The sequence below is a fragment of the Gobius niger genome (assembly GCF_951799975.1).
Source record: "Gobius niger genome assembly, chromosome: 20".
NCBI lineage: Eukaryota > Metazoa > Chordata > Actinopteri > Gobiiformes > Gobiidae > Gobius > Gobius niger.
Genome location: NC_136871.1, coordinates 16,253,755 through 16,276,473, shown reverse-complemented (window position 1 = coordinate 16,276,473; position 22,719 = coordinate 16,253,755). Strand labels below are relative to the sequence as shown.

The window sequence follows — 22,719 nt, the reverse complement described above, 5'->3', positions numbered from 1 at the left end:
GACGAAAAGTGCAAAGCACCAACAGTCCCCTGCTTATTCAAAAAGCCTGTCCCTGCTCTTGTCACAGCTCCCACAAATCAATTCATAATCTCCTCTTTCAACCTCCTTCCTCTGTATTAACCACTCTTTAGTCAATCAATCAATTATTACATGAAATAGGGCTGTATTGATTATAATACGCAATATGGTGATGGGTAACTAAAGACCCTAACAATTTAGACTAAATACTTTTAGACAATAGTAATAAACTGATATTTTTAGTGGCAGTGCCTATAATGCTGAGAGTGATTGTGTGGTTTGTGCAATAGAAGATGCAATTTAAGAGGAAAGATTTATGGCAAAGGGTTTAAAGTTTAAAAATTGTGATCAACTAATATTTCTCATCTCTGAAAATACTAATTCAGGACCAAAGCAACACTATAGTGTTGTAAATTAGGAAAATCATGACTTGACATGTTACCAAACTTTTTATGTGTTTTTGTTTTGTCTGTTTTTGCAAAGAAAACTGTGACAATCCCAGTCTGATCAAAGAGTTATTTGACTTGAATATATTGTGAAAGCAGTGCTAAGTAACTTGTTTACCTCAATAAATCCTTTTCGTAGTCTCTCTTGGGGTAATACAAGTGTTATTGGGATGATTGGGGGGTCTCTGGCAAGAAAACCACAATTGCAACATCGCTGCCTACGCGTTGGAGCCACCAATACACACTAATGGAATCACGAAGAAGAGGCAAAGCTAACCGTGGGTTAGCGCCACTTAAACAGTATTTACAACCAAGTTTGAGTGAAAAAAATATCTTAATTGTGTAATTGGATGTACAACACCCCTCTCTCCCTTGTTTGTTTCTGTCTGCATAGTATTTACTCTCACGGACAATTAATGAGTGAAAAAAAGCAACGTGTTACGACACCCACCTGTAGTGGTGCTTATGGCCTCTAGGGGCATGAGTTGCTTAGTACTGCTTTAAAGCTTTATGGAATACTGTCTGCTACTAAATATTAATTATGATACATTCTAATTAGTAAAAAGCGCTAGATTACTTATAGCACTGGTGAAATGAATAAAAATTAGATGGACAAATAAGGCATGAGTATGTAACTGACCGTGTGACGCCCCATGGAGCCGAATCAAGAAGCAACTATCTGTGGTTTGTCGTAGTTCACGCTCTGCTAATGAGGTCTGTGATAACATCAGTGTGGTACAAATGAATTTAAGCCCAAGGAGAGGAGGCTTAGACAGAGTTCAACCACAGTGCACTGAAATCTGACTTTCACTGTTATTCCAACAGTGTTGGGATAAAAAAGAAGCAAATACAATAACAACAGTAACATGTTCAGGTAGTCAAATGCACTAAAGTTTGACATTGAGCTCAACTTGCACTTTCCAAAGACAAAACAGCTGACACTTTCTATGATGCAACTCTTACACATTTAGGATCAATTTTGAGGAGTTGGTGGCATTGTTTTGACTCCAAGTGGAAAAAAACAACACATTTCTATCTGAAAGTGCTATTGGAAAACCAGCAGAGTTCGCACTGATAGCTGTAACTGTAATTATGCCCTTTAGTGATGTTTGAATGTAGTAATTTTACCATGTTCTGTATAGGGTTGTACGGGTGAATGGTAGACTGTGTGTTTGTGCTTAAATACATTTCATATTGTGGGTTTTTCATAGTAAATCACTTGCTCAGGGACTGCAGATGGAAACTAGCTCAAGCTAAATCTGGTGCAGAGCATCTTTAATGAATGATTTTGCACATTGTCATGATTGAAATAATTAATTAACTAAACAAGGCGCAAACTGAAACTCTTGTTAAACATTTTTGTAGTATTACTAAAGAACACAATACAAAATGGAGTTTATTTTTGAATAAATGCTGTGTCAGGATCTTCTGATCATCCAAAATGGACAATTATGCTCATCACATGCCTGGAGAAATCTAATGGGATCATTTAAAATACTGCTTCCTGCTCATGCAGAACACAGACCAGAAAACCTTTCCACGAAGTGATTTTTAAAAGTCAGCTGTCTTCTTGTTTCCGAGATTCAGTTTTGCATTTGATAGATGTTGCGTTAGAAGTCCCAGACAGACAGACAGACAGGGGGGGTAACTGTGGGGGGTGACGGCCTGATGAAGATGGAGTCAGCGGGGTGTGTTGCCTGTATTGGCCAGTGGCATTTGCAGCCTTAATGCAGGGATCCATGTGAAGTAACAGGTCTGCATATTAACTGAGTGAAAATACCAGGCTGTACCCAACACCTTTCTGCCGCTCAGACTATCAGCACCACGCCGCAGACTTAATAACTGCGCTACTGCATGGTGGGTGAGCGTGTGTGTGTGTGTGTGCACACGGTGGGCTCTCCGACAGGCATAACCTTTCTGGAATAGAAGAGTTAATTGCACTGGTCTGGGATCAGTGGGAAAGTCATGTAATTGCCATCTATTCTGACACGCTTTTAGCAGGACATGGCCATTGTGTGCTGCAATGCCCAGATTATGATAACTGTAATCACTAGTGACCACCCATTTTGTCAACAATGATTACAATACTCTAATTGTCTCTGTCGAAAAGCATGTTCAAATACACTTCCTGGAAAGCCTTCTTTTATTACTGTGACAAGCCGTTATTACTTTCATCTTCATGATTAAAAGAGAAAAGTTCGATTGAATTTGACATTTGTTTCGAACAGATGTGTGAGTACATGCATCCTTTGACTTTTGTAAACAGTTTGTGCTTTTTGTTTGTCACAGTCAACTTCAAATCAGAATCAAAGTAGTTGACTAGTATAGAGTAAAGGTAATGAATCAGGACAAACAGAGCTAAATTATATTAAATTTACATCTTGAAGTAACCAAACATTACTGGGACACCTGAACATTATTGTTGCACACCGGCAACAACATATTTTCCGCGTCTTCTTCTCAGCTCATGACCGCATGTCCTTGTCGAGAGCTGTCCAAATAAATCTATAGCACTTTGGCGCGTCCATAAGCAGCAGACATCATCCTGATGAGTGTGGAAGTCTGCCCATGTGAAGTCCCCATGGATTCTCTGTGCATTAATCCCCCCAAGGCAGACTGCGGGACAGGATCCATACTGACATAATTAGGTTACTAAAATGATGATACTGTATGATATACATTGTGCACAGCCGTCCTCATCATACTGGATTGTATAGAGTTGACTTAATGGCTTCTTATGGAGTTTAAACATGCACTTCTGAACTTTACGTTTAGGTGACAAAAAAAAGTTTTCATTAGTGCATATTTGAACTTTTAGTGACCCAGCAGCTGTTTGAGTGGTTAGCACAGCGCCTTTGCTTTCCATCACAGTGGCTTCTATAGAGTTTCTGGTAGGTTGTCACTGTAGACCGACCCTCTCCTACTGTGTTCGAAAGGAAAGGTTCCCAGCTAACCATCCAATCAACCAATGGGTTACAAAAAAGTCTATTATGCACAAATATTGGTGGTGTTTTTTTGTGTGTTTCTTTTACATAATGCACCTTTAAGACCATAATGCAACCCTTGCAAGTGGCTAGAAACAAACTTTGGTGATATGGTTACAACACAGTGAACAGTTAAATCAATAACACCAGTAATTTGCACTTATAGAAAACTACAATAATAATGTACACGTTCGAATAATTTACAAAATTACACCACTTACTAAATGCGGCATTACGGATAAATGTTCACATCTCTACTAAACCTCTTCATCTTTTCAAAATGCTGTCTGTTCAAGCCATCTAGCTGTTCTGAAACTGATAAGCAAAAGTGGGAGCCGACCAAATGAAGAGGACATATTTCCCTATTTGGACAAATCAGGTAAATATGAAAGTGTAACTTAACTTAACACTTAACTCCACAGGACCTTGAGGGAAAGTGAGTGAGGTCACAGCACAGTAGTGGCGCTTAGCTTCTACATGGAGCGGTCGGTGCTCATAGTGCAATCGCCTGTTGCTGTTTGGGTGCAATGCTCAATGCTTTCACGTCCTCCTCCCCCTCTGTGGTGCGAGGTTGGGGTGTGTGAGCCGCCTATCAGTTTGCGATAATGACAGCTGCCTTGTTTTGCAAATCTTGCCAACCCTGACAAACAGACACACACACGGTTTTACAAAAGTGCCAGAGAGACCACAAAAGTGCAAATTAAACAAGTTTTCGCAACAAAATGGCAAAAATAGACAGGGAACGGTAAGCTTATCAGTAGAAATATAGCTGTTTAGCTAAAAAGTTTGGGCGACAATTTACCACTTTTTAACACATTTAATATACCAGTTCTCAAAGGATTGATAATAAAGTGTAGTATATCCACTCTGCCAAAGCCCTGCTGGCCGGCAGCTCACCTGTTGTACCGGAACGACCCACTCAGCCATTGGATTAGTGCTTTCAGTAGCTCTGGGAACCTGTCAGTTGGTATAGCTAATAACGATATGCAAAAAACTAAACCTATATGTTTGTGTATGTGAAGGAGAAAGTATTGGCTACTACACTGCGCACTCTTGACACTTGCGCCCATCCACATCGGGACGACGTTAATCATGGTGCACAAACTCACCTCTAGCACCGGGCACGTCCTGTCAGGCATATCGATTGTGTGGTGGCCGGTGGATGAACCTGTCATGGCCAACATAGATCGGACTGGAGGATAATGAAGTCTTCCTGCCCTGTCTGACAAGCTCTGAATGTGTGTGTGCAAGAGAAAGAGGGAGAGCAAGCAAGGGAAAAGAGTGCAGATGCTCCTGGGACAGCCCACGGGCGTCCTAACCATTGCCTGAATAAATTGGATGGAAAGAAGCCCCTTGAGCTGAAGACGTGATCTGTCATGATGTCATCCAAACGAGACTCAAATAGCTGGAGAGGTCAGGGTGCTAATAAAGACCTAATGCTGCGTTTACACATAACGACGACAAGTCACGAATGCCACGAATCCACATTCGTGGCCGAGGATCACGAATGTGAGTGATTCGGGGCAGAGGTTTCACGCGCCGCCACGAACTGTTGCGACCTGTTACTGCGTGTTACGATTAATGGCACGAATTATTACGCACGGTCACGAATATACGTCCCGCACTGCTGCGTGCTGTTGCGTGCTGCTGCGAGCTGTTGCGTTCTGCTGCGAGCTGCTGCGAGTTATTGGGAATTGTCGCGTTCTGTCAAAAATCTGTCAAGAATTGGGCGAATGTGGAGAAGACCGCCTGCCGCGCACACCGGGTTGGAGGCGGAGCAGGGACGTCTAGCTCCGCCGTGCTCTCCCTGACGCGTTGGGCTCTCGCAAAATCGGGTTAAACAAAAAGCAAAATAGACCAGCTCATCGTCGGGCCTGTCCATATACTGAAGAATAGCAATAGTTTGTCAGTCTATGGGACAGTCACACCAGTTCAACCCCGCTCCTGTCAATGCGTAACACGGGCAAACGCATCAACAAACGCACGCGCTTCATGTCAGATAAGTCTGTGCAATAGCCGCACAATTTGGGCTGACTTTACTCCACAGAATAAACATAAAAACACTACACTCACTGTGCACTCGATCTTCTGAGGATCCGTCGAACTTGCTGCTCTTAAACCTCTTTATCCATGATTCTCACTCGTCTGGTCAGTCCTCAGCTCCAGCTGGAAAAACTTTATAATCCACAAACACAGGCCTGTCTTCACCTGCCCCGCGCCCACCGCCGCTTGCTTTACGTGTCTAAGGTTGTAAATAAGCCTTAATTTATCTGTGGTGCAGCTGCTGGAACCACGCGCTGTTGTTTTGGTTCAGTGGAGGCAGCGTGCGAGATGCATTCAGGGACCGCGGTAAAGGCGCACTTCTTACTGTCCCTTTTTTCCCCACAAACGCGGGGAAAATCGTGACAAATATACAACAGTGGGGTTCTCCAGCGGGGGGCAATAGGGGTGGCAGGGACTGGCTCCTAAACATCAGGAGGAACGACCACAGGAGGAGGAAAAGCCGGCGGAGCAACTTCAGCACCTGAGGAGCGGCGGCAGCAGGTGCTGTCCCGGGCCTGGAGCGCGGACTGGCCGAGTCTGTTTGACTTTTCTTTTGCTGCTGCAGGTCCGAAAATGCACTTTTCGACGTAGCGTGTGTTTCCATCAATTTTGTGCGTGAAAACAGTGATTCTGCTCTACGAATACTCTACGAATGCTCTCACGCTGAATTACGAAGCGCCACGACTCATCACGACAGGACACGCTCCGCTGCGAACTCCACGAACAGAGGGTGAATCGTGACATTCGTGGAAGATTTTTTGACAGACAAAAACTTTCTCCACGAACATCACGAATGTCACGAACTGATGCGTTCTGTTAAGAATCCCATTAAGACGCGTTAAGTCATGTTACGAACGTCACGAATGACGAAAAAATGCCATTCGTAACGCATCGTGCCTATGTGTAAACGCAGCATAACTCTCTGGCTGGCGCACACTCACTGACACCAGGCATCGATTGAACGGTAAGTGCGAGCTGACAATCCATGTCTATTTGACTGGAAACATTTTAATCTGGGTGGAAGAGCAGAAGAAAAACTCTTCCTTACTCCACTGTCTACCTGGGCTCCTTTTAAAGATAGAGCTTCAGTTTGAAACTCAACAGCAGTTTTGTCAATCATCGCACCGCCAGTCCTCTCTCTGACCTCTACTTTTTCACTCTCAAATATATTGAGAGGGGAACTCTGGTTTCCTCTTCACCACTGAAAACATGCAACTCAGGAAATCTAGAAAAAAAGGGCATTGAATCTTTTGGGAGCTGGTTAAAATGAAGGTCAAATACAATAAGTGCCATGTCTCGAGAGGCAATACACCTTATTCCGCCCCCGCCCACTTTGGCCACGGATCGGCACTCCCTTTGAATTGACACTTCCGGTAGAACGCAAAGTCCGTTCATTACGCGGAGAACGAGGGAAAGTGTTCACCGTTAAAATCTGATGTTTAGTAGATTGTCCAATGTTCATTCAGTCCTATGTAAACTAATACGGGTGAAGGGGCGGGCACAATTCATGGCAGCGCCCACACAAACGTCCGGAATAAGGTGAATAAGGCGGTGCATTTGAAAAATCTCTTCACCTTTGTGCTTGTCATTAAGTATGACATGAAAGTTAGTAGTGTTTGCTTGTTGTTGTTGTTGTTGTTGTTGTTGTTGTTGTATATTGGGCCATGAATAGAATTTACAGGTGCAGTTATAATATAGTCATGAGAAAAGACTTGTAATCATAATGTGGAAAGTAATGAGCGGCAATACAACAAACATAAACGTTGTTGTTGCCTGTTGGAAAAGGACAACTGAGTATTTATCCAAACACTTTATAGAGCCGCTGGAAGAAAAATACCTGCTCTGATCCACGTCCCAGTGTCTCTAAATGAAAAACCCATTCAGGAAACTGCAGGCTGACAGTCTGAATCCATCTTCCAGAGGTGGGACGTGCCACTCGTTCCTCTTGTACTCCCTTTGGGCCACCTTTCCATCTATCTGCTCTGTCCCTGCTTCAACTCTGTCAGCTCTGTGGCCCACAGCGACACAAGGGTCACTGCCTGACTAATACCTCAATGTAAAAATAACACTCACCAATCAAACTTGAGCATTTCTGATGTAACGCTTAAGATTATTCAACCAAGGGCATATAAGAAAAGTCAGGTACAGTGGCACTGTGCAGGAGGTGTAAGCTGGCAGAGTGGTTAGTGCTCAGGAAGAAGGTTGAATACAAATAGCCTCTGAAAGACACTGTCAATTGGTCACTCAATTTGTGAATGTATGTGAACGGTTCCCTTGGTTTGTATTTCAACCATGTGAATACGTTGACAGTTGGTTTATAGCACGCAGAGAACACAAAGCTGGGATATGGTGCACTTGTACAGAGGCTATCAAGGCCAATAAGCGTATGCAGTACACTGCTTGTCATGGTGTCATATACAGAGATTTTAATTTTAATTTTTTTATTTATGAAGATTTTCCTCAACATCTGCACCTCTGAGAGTTCTGGTGTGTGTTGCTTCTATTTTCTCATATACAGAGACATTATCACATTGATTCTATGCCTATAAGTCATACACAAACAACCTTTATAAAAGATTTTAGGAGAAATATATTGAATAAGATCCCATTGTCTCGGGCAGTGGTTCTCAACATGTGGTATGTGGTATAGAGATTCCGATGATGTTGTTGTTGAATTTTTGTTACATTTTGGAAATAATTGACCTATCTACCGCGGTATCTTCAACTCTTGCACCTGGTAAAGAGCCAATGCCCCGGGCAGAGAAGAGCTACAATACAAATGTTGCTAACAGGGCACATTGCTACTGCTCTCAGCTGCCAACATGGCAAAGAAGAACCATATACTGCAAATGGCACATGTGTGTGTTGGACAAGCCTGGGGCAGGAGAGTTGGGAACTGTCAAAACATCCATTTATCAAGAGGTCCACGAGGGCCCAGTGTTGTTGCTCGCACAGACACACGTACACAACATAGAGTCTCAAGTGCATTGCACTATATTCCATTCAATTACTGTAAAGTGCTGCTGAATCTTATGCTAATTTAATGAAAATGTTTACAATTTCATCTCATATTTTGTTGTTGTAAAAACTCAAAACTAATAGAATGCACTTCCAACAATTTTCCACAATAAACGTTGTTTCTATTGATCCAAAGACAATAACTCTGTAATTGTCATACATCAAATTAAAGAACATTTAGTTTAATCCACAGAGTAATATCTCTTCAATAAAAAGACAAAATTAAATTTGAAGAGTGTCGTGGGTCTAAAAACAGCCTGTTATATGGCAATAATAAAAACAAAGGCGCTCACAGACCCGTACATGGACTCCATTATCCTCCACTATATCAATCTGCAGTCGCTGTAGGAGTTTGACTAGAGCAGTGTCAGTGCCTCGGAAGTCAGCTGCTGCAGAGCCACACTGAGAAGGGCAAGTCTGTTACCAAACGCTCCACGTCACTGTCAGCTCACACAACACACTAAACTACTGCTCGGTGTCTCTGCAGATCACGAGAGACACTGGAGTTTTTTTCAGAGAAAGATGTCACTATTATCAAACCGAACTCACAAAGACAAAACTTTAAGTACAAGTAGCTATAAAAATGTTTAAGAACTCAATCCTGAATGTGAAAAAATGTTACAAATTTGAAACAATTGCTAAGATCAATCAATTGCATTGCAATATAGTGACACACAACTAACGAACTATGCTATGGGTGCTTCAACCCAGCCACAGAATAGAAATGTTTTGGAGCATGTTGGAGATATGAGTTCTTTCATAGTTTGCAGCTTGTAGAGTGAACAACTCTGTTTGATAGATTTATGTGTGGCTTCAACACGGTCTACTGTTATTTTACACCTTGAGAAAATCCTTGCAGACTCAAATTAGAGACAACACAACAACAGCATTTGTTAGAACCTAAAAGTAAGTAAGTAAGTACGTAAAAACAGGCTCAACTCAATAGACGTCTGAAGCTAATATACACAACATAAATATGATTTATCTTGTTCAGTTGGACCATATTATTGTGATTTTAATTTATATTAGACACATAATTTTTGTATAGGTTTTTCAAAAGTGTAAATTAAAAACAAATGTCTAGATACTTAAAAAAAAAAAAGAGAGAGAGAAAAATGCTCTAATTGCACATTGTGTTTTGAAATGTTGTCTTGCAAAACACCAAAACTATTGCCTATAATTGGAAACACAGAGAAAACACAGAGAAAAGTGTGAAACTGAAAAATTGAGAAAAAGCTAAAACACATTCAGAGCACTGTCACAATTCAGGTGGCTGGTGGAGGTTTCTGGGCTTAAAAGCACAAAGGAGTGTCATGGATCACTGAGGAGCTTGTGTTTTGAGATCAAATTTGAAATTAAACCGAACAAATACAGTCCACGTTTATGCATTTACACATGGATTAACACATGGAAAGCACCAAAAAGTCTTAACATAACTTTGAACGGAGCAGTAATAGCACATGCTGCATCCAATGTCGTCCTGTGCACATTTTGTTTTTACCTACTTCCCTCTGTTATTACATTATGCTCCCCTGAATCAAATAATGTAATTCCAGCCGCTCTCGGGCCCATGTGTTTCTGCCGGCCTGAGCGCGGTGCAGCAGTGTGGGCTGGAGGTGAGTAAAATGTTCCTACAGTCTCTTCGCTGACAGCCGGGGGAGCGGGGGACACTGTGGCGCGTCGTTGCCATAAAGATCACAGCGGGAGTCCTAATTCATCACCGCAAGCATTATCTGTGGCATTACAATATGCTAATGTGGCCAACCGTCGTGCCCTGGCTGTCACCTCGTCCTCAGGCTTTCATCTCTCCGTCCCGCCCGCCTCTATCTCTCCTCCAGGGGCCATGCGCACAGATTGAACTTACTCCTCGCAGCCCAGATTTTCAGGAAAAGTGTCAGGGCTGATGTCTGAATTAGTTGAGCGTTGCGCATAGACGTCTCGCCGAATGGGTGAACATGTAATTAGACTGTGGTGTCACCTTTACAACTCATTCAACACTTCCCGCTCCTCATAAAGCCCTGTCAAACATGTCTTCCCTGGGAAACCTTTACTGCAGGTGCCTGGATGGGTTGAGCTGCATACAGATTTTATGGGTGCCACTTACAATACTAAATGAAAATTAAAAGCATCAAGCCATATTAGCATTGCTCACTCATATAATGGCAGCAACATTATTTCATTTTAAAGTAGTTATCTTGACTGAATTGTTGTTGATGACTCATTTTGTCCAGTCTTTTGAAAACCTTTTCTAGCAAAAAAGGAAATGTTTTATGTTATATTATGTATAAATACCACTGCTGCTATTATGAAAGGCACTGACTTTACTTTACATTATTTAAACATTGTTTTATTTTTAATGCCACTTTGCTCACAAGTAAAATGTTTTCAAGGAGTATCTGGACTGGGATGTTTGGCCCACATGACTAATACAAAAGTAAAGTATGAACTGAATTGGCCTAACATAAAGAGGCCCACTATGCCAATGAGGTGTTGTTAACCCATCGACCACATTTGCATGAGGTTAAATAGCGGTCATCGAGAGGCCACTAAACATTCTCTTTTATGACGGCACCATATGTTTATAGGGATTTTCCATTCATTTGTACACGGAGAAGGTCCAGACCGAACAAACAATCAATGACAGCACTAACGGACATGTCCGGGAAGCATGGTGAGCATTTGTAGTAGGAAGGACTTTATTTGTATAGCGTCTTTCTCAGACATGGTCCATTTACATTCACTCCATACTCATTGGAGGAAAGCTACCTTACTAGCCTCAGCCGCCCTGGGGTAGACTGACGGAAGTGTGGCTGTCAATCTGTGCCATCGGTCCCTCTGACCACCACCAACCACTCTCTCCTACTGAACATGCAAACTCCACACAGAAACACCCCGCCCAGGTGGGAATTGAACACGGGATCTTCTTGCTGCACCAAGGCTCATAACCAGGAGAACTACTGTAAAAATTGACTATTGTTATATACTTCATTAGACATGATTTAACAGTCTCTAGCTTATGTAGTTGAAATAAAAGTATGTTACTATGTAGTTATCTTACTATGTTACTAATATAGTATGCGAAAACATTGGCAAACTATATAGTATGTATATACAGGTATTTGCACAACAGAGGGCTTTTTAGTCGAGAGTGCACATTTTGTTTTGTTGCTGACCTTGCTGATCTAACACCCGCCATGTCTTTAAGTTCATTTCATTTTTTGACCATTTCTGTACATCCACATAACTTTGGGAAAACTTTTTTGTTTTGGATTTGAAGGCTTTGTGTGTGTCTGTTTACTTACCCCATGTGGGGGATACGACACCCAGCCCCAGTCTCCAGTGAAGGTGGTTGTGTCCAGTAGATTGGCTGTGGAGAAACACACAACATGTCAAAGTCTTCTCTACACCTTCTGCTGAAGTCTATAGTGTCCCCTATACACACTATGTACATTCCACCCATCTGACAGGTATGACTAATAAGGGGGAGGCAGTCGCCATGACAACTAAAAACAACATGTCAGATTCTGGGACATCTCCTTGACCCGGGACACTCACAGACCCTCACACTGGGACCACCCACGGTCACTGTCTACAGCAGGCTACATATGAGTGACAGAAATTTGGCCCTGGTCCACGGAGCGATTACAAACAAGAGGAAAACTCATCTAAAATACACAATTGTGGAGGTTTGTCATATCTTTGACCACATGAAGCTTCAACTTTTTTTTACAGATCGACCTTTGACCCGTCCTTCATCTCATAACTCCAATAACAATCCCAGCACATACACACACGATCACTGTTGTCGAATTCTGTGGTTAGTGAATGTGTCCTTGGGCAAGTTGGTTATAATCTAATATCAAAACAAGCCACTCCACTATAGCCATTGACGTACAGTGTGAAAATAACTTGGACATGCTGCTTGTAAATCTCTAATGGTTTCTCTTAATAAACTAAGATAATTACATAGCCTTGGGAGTTGATTTAAGATCAGCGTGGACCTCCTCAAAGTGCATGAATAAAAGCTAACGACCACAAGTCCAGACAACACCTGAGTGGGCTGTCGGGCCTTCAACTCAAATGCTGCACAAAAACACTGATGTAGCACTACTCTTTATTAAACAATGTAATTTAGCTCATTGGTGGCCTCGGAAAGCCCCAGTCAGCAAAACAGAAAATAATGAGCTTTGAGGAGGTGCGTACAGCAGGCATGAAAAAGTTTGTAGGGATCTATGCTGCTTACTTCTGTTTTCGGCTGTTATCCCTTACAACACTCAGAGCTGGAGGAATGAAGTGCCAGCAGGACTGAAAATTACACGCAAAAGAAGGTGTGACGTTTTTAATCTACAATCTACAATATAGAGATTAGCACATAAAGCTGCTTGTAAAGTCAACCAGGAAGAGTGCAGTTTATTCTATACCTATACGTTAGCCAGCGGATCTTTATGAACTCTCAGCCCTTGATGAAACACACTCTTGTCCTCTCTCCTTTGCTTTATTTTACTTCTCTGGTAACCAAGGTAAAATGTGTCAGTGCAAAGCCGGCCTGAAGGAAGGAAAATGTTAAAGCTAAACTGAGCAAATGAATCGGGGAAATGTCAAACAAAATTGAAAAGCAAAATAAAATACGGCACATTACAAAACGGGACAAGCCCATTTAATATTTTACAGCTACAGTTTTACCTTCTCACCTCGAACTTGCAACATTACGTTTCAGTTTTTCTCTCAAGTACTATTGCTCGTGTGTGATTCACGCCCCTTCGCACCGCTTCTTCATCTTCACCACTAAAGACAGAAGTGCTTTCCCACTAAAACTGTCACCAAATGGACCATGATGAGCCGGTCATTCCTGCGCTGCCTCATGCACAAACAGTGGCGGGCCTTAATTAGCCTAGCGTGTGTCTGCTCCTGATTTGGGCCAGGCGAGGGGTACAGAAGGCCAGTGGGTCAGGACACTGAGACAGATGGCAGTGCCACCAGTGCCCCCCGCTCCATCCATCTCTGTGTGTCCCTCCTGCCCAGCCAGCGCCGCACTGAGGAGAGGAGCCAGGAGCAAACATGGACAGTATCAGCCGTGAGCATTGCAGCCACTTATAAAGGGATTAAAGACAAACAGAGATAGCATAGTGTATAAAGACGCAAGTAACAAGGTACAGGGTTATTTAAAGTTTTTTTTTTTTCTGTTTTTTTCAAAATCTGCAAACAATAAAAGGGCATGGATTTTAATTTATTAGTTGTGTCCAAACTCATTCCCAACTTTCCAATCAAATTTAAAAACAAAAAAAAGGTCACATGAGCTAATATGTTGTTGGACTGCCCTGAACAAAGACCTGACAAACTTCATAATTAGATGCACAGAGCACACATTGTATTCTAAAATATAAAATATGTGGTATAGGGGATTTAAAGCATTTCCCATTGCTGGAATACTAGCAAATGCTGTTGCACTACTAAAGTAAAGGAATAGGTCACCATTTTTTGCATACTGAGATTTGTTCTTACCTGAGCTTAGACGAGTTGATGCGTACCTGTCTGGTCTTTATGCATGCGCTCAGTCTCGCAAATAGACCGCAGATGTTGTTAGCATTTAGCCTCTCCTCCTCTCCTCTATGGGGCCAAACGGGGTGAAGTTAGAAGCGACCAAGCTCTTCCACGTTTTCCCTATTTAGATACGTGAGTAGTTACAGGATCCAAGTATAGCTACATAAAAATTAAGCGGATAAAAAGGGGAACTATATTGTGAGGCGTAATAACACCTTAGGAGCACTTCGACATTACTGTGTAGACGTCGAAGTGTTCCTAATGTACTACGCCTTAACCGTAACCGTATTCAAATAGGGAAAACATGGAAGAGCTGGGTCGCGTCTAACTTCACCCCGTTTGGTCCCATAGAGAAGAGGAGGAGAGTCTTAATCTCTCATCTTTGGTCTTTTTGCGTGGCTGAGCGCACACGTGAAGACCAGACAGGTACGCATCAACTCGTCTAAGCTCAGGTAAGAACATATCTCAGTACGGAAAAACGGTGACCTATTCCTTGCGATTTTGCAATTGGTCAATGTGCAATAATGCTCTGACAAAAAAATAAAGCACAAAAGCACCTCATAATCCAAAAATATGCCAGTTGAATGTGCAGAGTGTAATCTCAGGTGATGACAAAATCAACAGCGAAATCTTCAAACCCACATGAAAAAAAAAACCAAATTGCTAAAAGTACATTCTTTTCAAACTATCAGCCCGAACCACATGAGGACACAGCCATAATCCCTTAACCCATCAACCTCTCCTCAATATCCTCCATCTCACAGCGACCCAGCGGCCCCTCGCTATAACCCAGGTCACAAATGGATGCCTCCGCCCGCTCCCCTGTCTGCCCCTCACCTCCCCACCAAAGTGACATAATGAAAGCAGCATTCAGGTGCAAGTGGATTTAATAATTCTCCTCCACGCGGGGGAATTATGCTCTGCTACACTGTTATTATTAAAAAAGGAGACAAATATATCCCTTGTCTAAAATGTGAGAACATGCAACACGACGTGTGTATTAGCTACAAAGATTTGCCAGCCCTTCCCTGTGGTATTAATTTAATTTCCACTCAAATGAGAAATCCCAGTGTCTTTGAAAGCGGCGGGAGTCATTTATCTAATTTACCCGAGCGGCTTAAATGGTGACTCACAGCACAGTGTCTTCAAATGAGGCTGCAGTTTGATTCTGACGGCACAAGCTGGTATCTTACAAATCGGGACAACAATATGACCCTCTGCCTGTAACAGACGATGATGCACTGTGGTAATATAAGCCGTCACGCGGTTTTCCACTTCCGATGTGCACTCAAAAGTCATCAAGGAAGCAGCAAACTTTGGATGATGGACAAACGCTATACAAACTCAGTTGGTATAACACAGGTACAGACTGATATATAACATAGGCCATTTTTTTACACTCACCCCAATATAGATTGAAATGTGTGGAAGCTCCGTTAATCATCCAGCAATTACTGTTTCTCCAATGTTGAAAATTCTTATCAAATCAAAAACACAATAAACAAACAGTATAAAGTTTCAGAAATAATCAACTTGTAACATATACTGTGTAACCTGAAAAGAGCTAAACAACAGTACAAGTAACGGTATAATGCCAATTACACCGGCTAAATGTTAATGGATGGACAATCAGATTAGAATCTGTTGCACACACGGGATCAAGCCGGCCCCTTTTAGCCAATCACAGCCAAATCTCTACACGTGCCTAATAACAAAGCACTGTGACGGTAAAGCCATTAGAGAGTTATTTTGTAAATGCTATGCTTTTGAAAGTATTTAGCATACCTTAATTTGTATATTGTGACTGCCTCACGATTGGTCCAAACCAACTGTGGATTATGAGATGGAAAGATGATCCTCAGAGCATACAAATCACATTCACTCTGCACTACCATGTTCAAAATGTTTACATTAGTTTATTTGAGCAGTTTACATTCATATATTCTTTTTCATTTCAAAATTCACAACTATACGGTTATGGAAACTCAAAAGGAGTAGGCAGAAGCAAGATATCTATTATGTGCCTGCCCCATATTATGACCTGTAATATGACCTGTGTTTACCCTGTTGGTCAGTTGTGGTTTTAACAGTTGCGCCAGATGATTACTAGCCTGGCACAGGACAGTATTGATACAGAGTAAGCCAGCCTGGTATTGCTAGTTAGAGATTTGATTTCAAGGAGAAACTAAGGCACAGGGTAACTCAATATGAGAAAAGCGATGGGTGTGTGTGTGTGTGTGTGTGTGTGTGTGTGTGTGTGTGTGTGTGTGTGTGTGTGTGTGTGTGTGTGTGTGTGTGTGTGTGTGTGTGTGTGTGCGTGTGTGTGTGTGTGTGTGTGTGTGTGCGTGCGTGCGTGCGTGCGTGCGTGCGTGCGTGCGTGCGTGCGTGCGTGCGTGTGTGTGTGTGTGCGTGCGTGTGTGTGTGACCTGTTAATTTTGAGTTTTTTATTTTTTGAAGAAAAGCTTTTGAGAACAGTCAGGGTTATAGAATTGTGTGGCCCCTGCGCAGCCTACCATGGACACCTCTCGTGCTGCCCATTGTGGACATTCCCCATGAATAACTCCATCTATGTTGTATTCGTCCATAACAAACAATTACCTGTTTCCTTTGGCAAAACATAGCCTGAGATGATAAGGATTTAGATGAATGAAAAATGTAGCATAAGTGTGTAACATCCGCTAAACTTTGCTCTTCCCATAATCATGCTTTAAAAGTGCTTAAATCTTCCAGCTTCTTTTCTATGGTCCAGATTATATACTGTCAGTAACATCTTATACAACTCTGACCAAATACACAATTAATTTTTAAACTTTGAAAACTCTCCAAGTTTGTGTGATTCCCAGTGCTGCATAAGTGAACTGGAGTTCACGTACAACAGAGATGTGTTCACACATATCACCTCAGGCATTCAAGGGCCTGAAAAAGAGCTCACTACTGTGAGGAAAAAATTGGTGCATCGTACAAAAATGACTGCTTTAAAAGAGAGAGGTAATATTATTCGTTTACAACTTTCTCATCAGAACTACACATTAAGGATTTTATGTTCGCATATTTTTGCCGACATAAACACCTCTTGTAAAGCTTGAAAGAGCATATGTCCTCCCACAGTCATCACTCCACCGGTTACAGTTAGTGCAGAATGCAGCAGCTCATCTTCTCACCGGTTCATCCAGACACAGACACATCACCCCATCCTCTCCTCCCTGCACTAGCTCCTGATCCGTTATCGGATTGATTTTAAAATGTTAATGTTTGTTTTTAACGTTCTTCATGGTTATATTTAACTGGGATTTTGACCATACATCGCCCCAGCAGAGTTCTCCGGTCCTCCAATCAAATGGTTCTGGATGTGCTCAGATCCCAGTACAAACAGTGGGATGATCGTTCCTTTGTGGTTGCTAAACCCTCAGTCTGCGTGTTCTCCCAGACCTGTCCCTTTTTAAGTCCAGATTAAAGACTCATTTTTTCAAACTGGTGTTCTGGTGTTGTTGGGAAGAGCTATAGAAATAAACTTTCTTTAGCTCTTTTGATATGGAAAAGCTTCCCTAATATGTTTTATCCGGATCATCAAACATCACCATCTTACATTTTGTTTGTTAGAAAATGTAGTTTGCTGTCAAACATCTGCACTATCAGAAGGTCACAATGAGTGGACCTGTCATTTCAGTCTGTTGCCCACAGACTGTGGAACGCCCTGCCCTTGTCTCTGATGACTCTGTGGACTCACTCAAAAAGGATCTGAAGACATGTTTATTTAAGAAAGCTTTTGGTTGATGTGTTTTCACTGGAGTCACTTTAATTTTATACCTGTATATGCATTTTTATATTATTTGCATTTACCTATTCTCTTGTGCAGCAGTTTGTGATTTTACCTGCGAAAAACGCTTTGTAAATAAACTTTACTTACTTACTTATTTAAAGGAACAGGCCACCGTTTTTCCATACTGAGATATGTTCTTACCTGAGCTTAGACGAGTTGATGCGTACCTGTCTGGTCTTTGTGCGTGCCCTCAGTCACGCAAAAAGACCAAAGATGTTGGTAGCATTTAGCCTCTCCTCTATGGGGGCAAACGGAGGTGAAGTTAGAAGCGACCAAGCTCTTCCATGTTTTCCCTTTAAATACGATAACATGAGTAGTTCCACGATCCAAGCATATTTACAAAAAAATTTGATTTTTAAAAGCGGATAAAAAGGGGAACTACATTGTGAGGCGTTATTACACCTTTGGAGCACTTCAAGTAAAGTGAAGATATTACTGCTGGATCAATGACTCAACTTCAGGCCTGTTTAAGAAAGCTTAAAAAAAGTTGATTAAGCACAATACAACTTTAAACCTATTGGTATATTTTGATATTCATCATCCCATCATAAACATCATCAGCAACATAAACAAAACACTGATGCATTAAAGTCATTCAGATTATAATTATGAACCCAATGTATCTGTTTCATGTGCAGAGCTTTCTCCTGCAGGACTAATGGCTGATAGTCAATTGCGTTTGTTCTCATTTCACCTTGAGTAGCACATAAGAGACCACCAGGGCCAGTCACACGTGTCCCACTGATGCACCAAGCCTGGTCCTGTGCCTCTATTCCTCACCAGGAATGAAACAGCCGCTCCAGAACTGACAGCTTGTTCTGTGGCATGCCTTATATTTCCCATGATGCCGTTCAGCTCCTACGCCATTCCACCCCATCCTCTCAATCTGGTCAAAGGTTCAGTGTGGACGCCTGCGGCACGGCTGCTTCTGTGTCCAGTATCAAAAAGCACGAGCACAACCAGAGAGGAGGGTTTGAAGACTTACATTGAAGAATTATGGGCTGTTTTGTAGTGTGACTGAAGCAAGTGCAATGGCCGATCAAATGGTTAAATAAAAGGTGTCAGCGGGCATTTGTATAACGAGAAAAAGCAATAACATAAACAATGCACCGCCCACACAGAGGGAAGTATCACCTTCTGTACAGACAAACGAAAACAATTCATGGAAATAATGATAAAAAAGAAAAAGTCTCAAAATGAATTGGAAAATGCTTCTGCGGCGAGGGCATTTCCACCCCAAAAGACACAGACATACATTTCAACAAGGAATAGGGCCATTATTCTCCAGAAAGTGTCACACCATCCCAGAACATGCATTCCAATACTCAGACAGCAATCAAAAATGTGCACTGTTGCGTTGTGGACAAGACTGACATATGTTGCATTCATTTTGGCATGGATCTTTTTACTGATACTGGGGCAACTCTAAATCTATAAATGTCTCTTTATTTCTGAATAAAAGGAGGAAAAAAATAGGAGAATGTTGATAGATTCTCAGGACAAATAGGCAAATTAATATATTTTAACAAAACATACACACCGGAGACAGACACCTAAAGATACTAATTAACATGATAGCTTGTTTAGGACTAAAACGACACTGTGCTGTTCCTCTGGGACCAGGGAAAGTGTCTCAATCTGTGAATTTCACGTTTTTTTTCTTTCTCTCTCTTCTGTGTACGTTAACATTTTTGTCACTTCCTGGATTTGATCTGAAAATCTAACCTTTTGTTGTCATGCTAAAACTAGATCTTAAAGGGGCAAGATGTAAGTTAGCCATTTTATACTCACTACTGCCACCTCAGGTCATGCGTGTAACTGCACCTTCTATATTGAGCTTGTGCATGACGGCACTTCGGACCCGAATTAACACCTTTTTGAGTGACAGTGCAGGATTTTAAAAGCAGTTGTGGTGAAGATGTCTGGGCTCATTCTACACCTTAGTACATTTCTGAAACATGTAGGGGGAGGAAATTACTTCATTTTAACATTTTTAAACTCCGTGTAGTCCCTTTAATTGATCTTGTCCACTTTCTCTCAATCATGGCATTCATATCTTAAGACTAACCCAAACAGAAAGTTCAAAAGCCCGGGTCAAACAATGCAAGTTCTTAAACATATCCCCTTCTCTTTGTGAAATGCACTAATGTCGTGTACTATTGTGCTTGAGTGTCAGACGACACAAGACAACATTGTACATGCATGCACAGCGCCTGGAGACAACCGCCGCAAATGTTCACTGTAGCGTTATTGTTTGTGCACATGGAGTCTTTAAACACTTGATGCATATGTGTCCGCATCACAGCCAGACTGTGCCGGCTGACAGCTGCGTAATTATCTCATCAACACCTCCCTTCTCCTAACAAGCATCTTCTTCTCCAGTCGTCGCCCGTGGAGCTTGTCTCATCAACGCCACGACCGGAACTAGTGATAAAAGCATTGCTGGCGATAAGAGGAGTTGTACCACCAGACCCCACTTCTGGCAACAGCCATCTTCTTTTTCTTCTCCACTTTGCATAAGCCTTGCAAACCTACAATTCCCTGTTCCCCCATTATAGCAGCTAGTAAATTACCCACTCACAACAAACAGTCTTTTCTCATTCAGGAGGCAAGAGAACCAATACGAAATGACTCACAATAATCACCAGGGTTTTCCCCTCTCCTTCTCCACCCTGCACAAGCTCATTTATATGCAACACTTTTTTTTTTGAGTGTTAGGTTTAAGGAGGTGTGCGTGAGCAAAATGAGGTGTGTGAAATGAAAGGTGCAAGAGAATTAAGGGTTTTCATTAACTCTGTTGATTTGCAAATTGTTTATTTGGTGACTCTAAAATGGGGATAGAAGAAGTTAGCAATGTGCCACAGGAGTGAGAGCAGATGATAAAAGGTAAATACTGATTATGAAGGCAAATACTAACTGTATGTGGTATAGTCCAATGGCATGCACTGTAGCAATAGGCTATACCTCCAGCGACTTTTTCACTGATGTGCTTTTTGTAGTGGGAACCATATGGGTACATCCTGTAGGGTGAGGGTATTTGGGGTATTTGAATGGGTCTTGGTTGGAAGAAATGAGGGGAGCTTTTAAAGCATTAAAACTTGCAAAGTAGCAAGAAAACGAAAGTAACAAGGTTAAAAATAAAACTATTAAAAGTGGTGGTGCGGTGGTGCAGAGGATAGAAGGGCCTGGGGTTACCCTATCACTAAAAACATGTACAATAGATGAATCCTCCAGCGAGGTGATACTGACCAAAGGCCTGGCTCCACATACTTTTAAGTTTTTTTTCCTACTCTATCTGTACTTTTACTTGAGTAACCATTTGAATTTGAATTCTTCCTCCTCCGCCGTTTAACCCAGTGGGAAACAGAAAACTACAAAGATCTGCACACAGTGAAGCAAAGTTGCTGGTTGTGAAAAAGTGCACAACTTCAGACAAAGTCACACAATCAGTGCATGAAGCGTGCCCCTCCCCTTAGCTCCTCTTTCACAGATCACTAGCTGCACATCAGGGACAGTCTATGCCCCCCTCCTACCGTACCCCTGAGGAATGCTCTAGCCTCTCAGCTCACCACTACTCACTGTACGACACAGGTAAACCATTCTGCCGACATTGTAGCTTATGGCTCTGGTACTGTATGGATCGCAGCAGTCAGCGCTCGTGCTTCACAGTTAGAAGGTCCAAGGTTCTATCCCCCGACGGGGCTTTGCTGTGTGGAGTTTGCATGTTCTCCCGTGTCCGTGTTTTCTCTGGATACTCTGCTTTCCCCTACACTAAAAACATGTACAATAAGCCAGGATGAATGAGAATGTGTGAGTGGTTGGTGATGCTTCTGTCAGACTGTGGGCAGCTGTGGCTACAATAGTGGCTTGTGTGAATGAATACAGTCTACAGTGTGCCACTTTGAGAAACTTAGTAACACAGGCTTGAAAAGTACCAAACAAGTGTGAGAAATGATTATTATCACTATGTACAATATTAATCCTCCTGCCAGGTGATTCTGATCATTAGCTTCACATCTGTAGATGGGTCTCTGGGCGCTCCTACAGGTTGCCCCAATAAAGGATGGTCACAACAAGTGTCCCTACGGGGATCAATAAAAGTATTAAAAAACACAAATGAAATAAAATCTGTTGGAATTAAAATCATTAAACCTTAACTTGTGGTTGCAGTAATATTTTATTGTCATTTGAGAGATTGATGATAGACGAGGCTGTTGCTGCTGATCAGCAGCCATGTTTCTTTAAGTCAGCCCCAGGGCAGCACAAAAGTAGTAGTTATTACCACCGGGTGTGGGGAGTGAACAAATAAAGTGCTTTGAGAAACTTTAAACACATTATAAATCAAAGCCATTAATCATTCTTAAGAATTGACCGCTGTGATAAAAATGAACATGGGCATGTCTGACATGAACGCACCTGCTGCAATAGCTTTGATTTAGGGCTCCATTCAAGATTTGCCATCAAAACACCACTAAACCTTTGTGCAGTAACCATAAAATACACAGTTTCCTTCTTAATAGCTGTACATTACTTTCTATTTACAGAAGTGCTCCCTTGGAATGGTGTCAGAGCAGACATATTAATGAAGTGTTTACCATTGCACACTAAGTTCCTATAACAGCTGCAGGAGCAAATGTTGAATTTGTTTGCACATTTGCCTCCACAGCAAGTTTTTCAGGCAGAGAAAATGGGACAGGATGAAATGAATTACAGAGTGTGTTCTAATAGCAGCCCATGTCACACACGCCGCATTAATGTAGCCACTGACGGCTCTCACATGTGGAGCTTTGAATGGAGCACCTGATGTTTGAGCATGCAGAGACACTTACAACACTCACAAGAGAATGAT

General features: G+C 42.0%; 1 protein-coding gene across 5 annotated transcripts in view; it reads right to left on the bottom strand.

The window, feature by feature from the left end:
• epha8 (eph receptor A8) overlaps window positions 1–22,719 on the bottom strand; it is a 96,419-nt gene that overhangs the window by 48,147 nt on the left and 25,553 nt on the right. For all 5 annotated transcript variants that reach the window (XM_079578248.1, XM_079578244.1, XM_079578246.1 and 2 more), the window contains exon 2: window positions 11,812–11,876. In XM_079578248.1, the coding sequence (XP_079434374.1) occupies window positions 11,812–11,876 (65 nt within the window). The remainder of the gene's footprint in view (window positions 1–11,811; window positions 11,877–22,719) is intronic.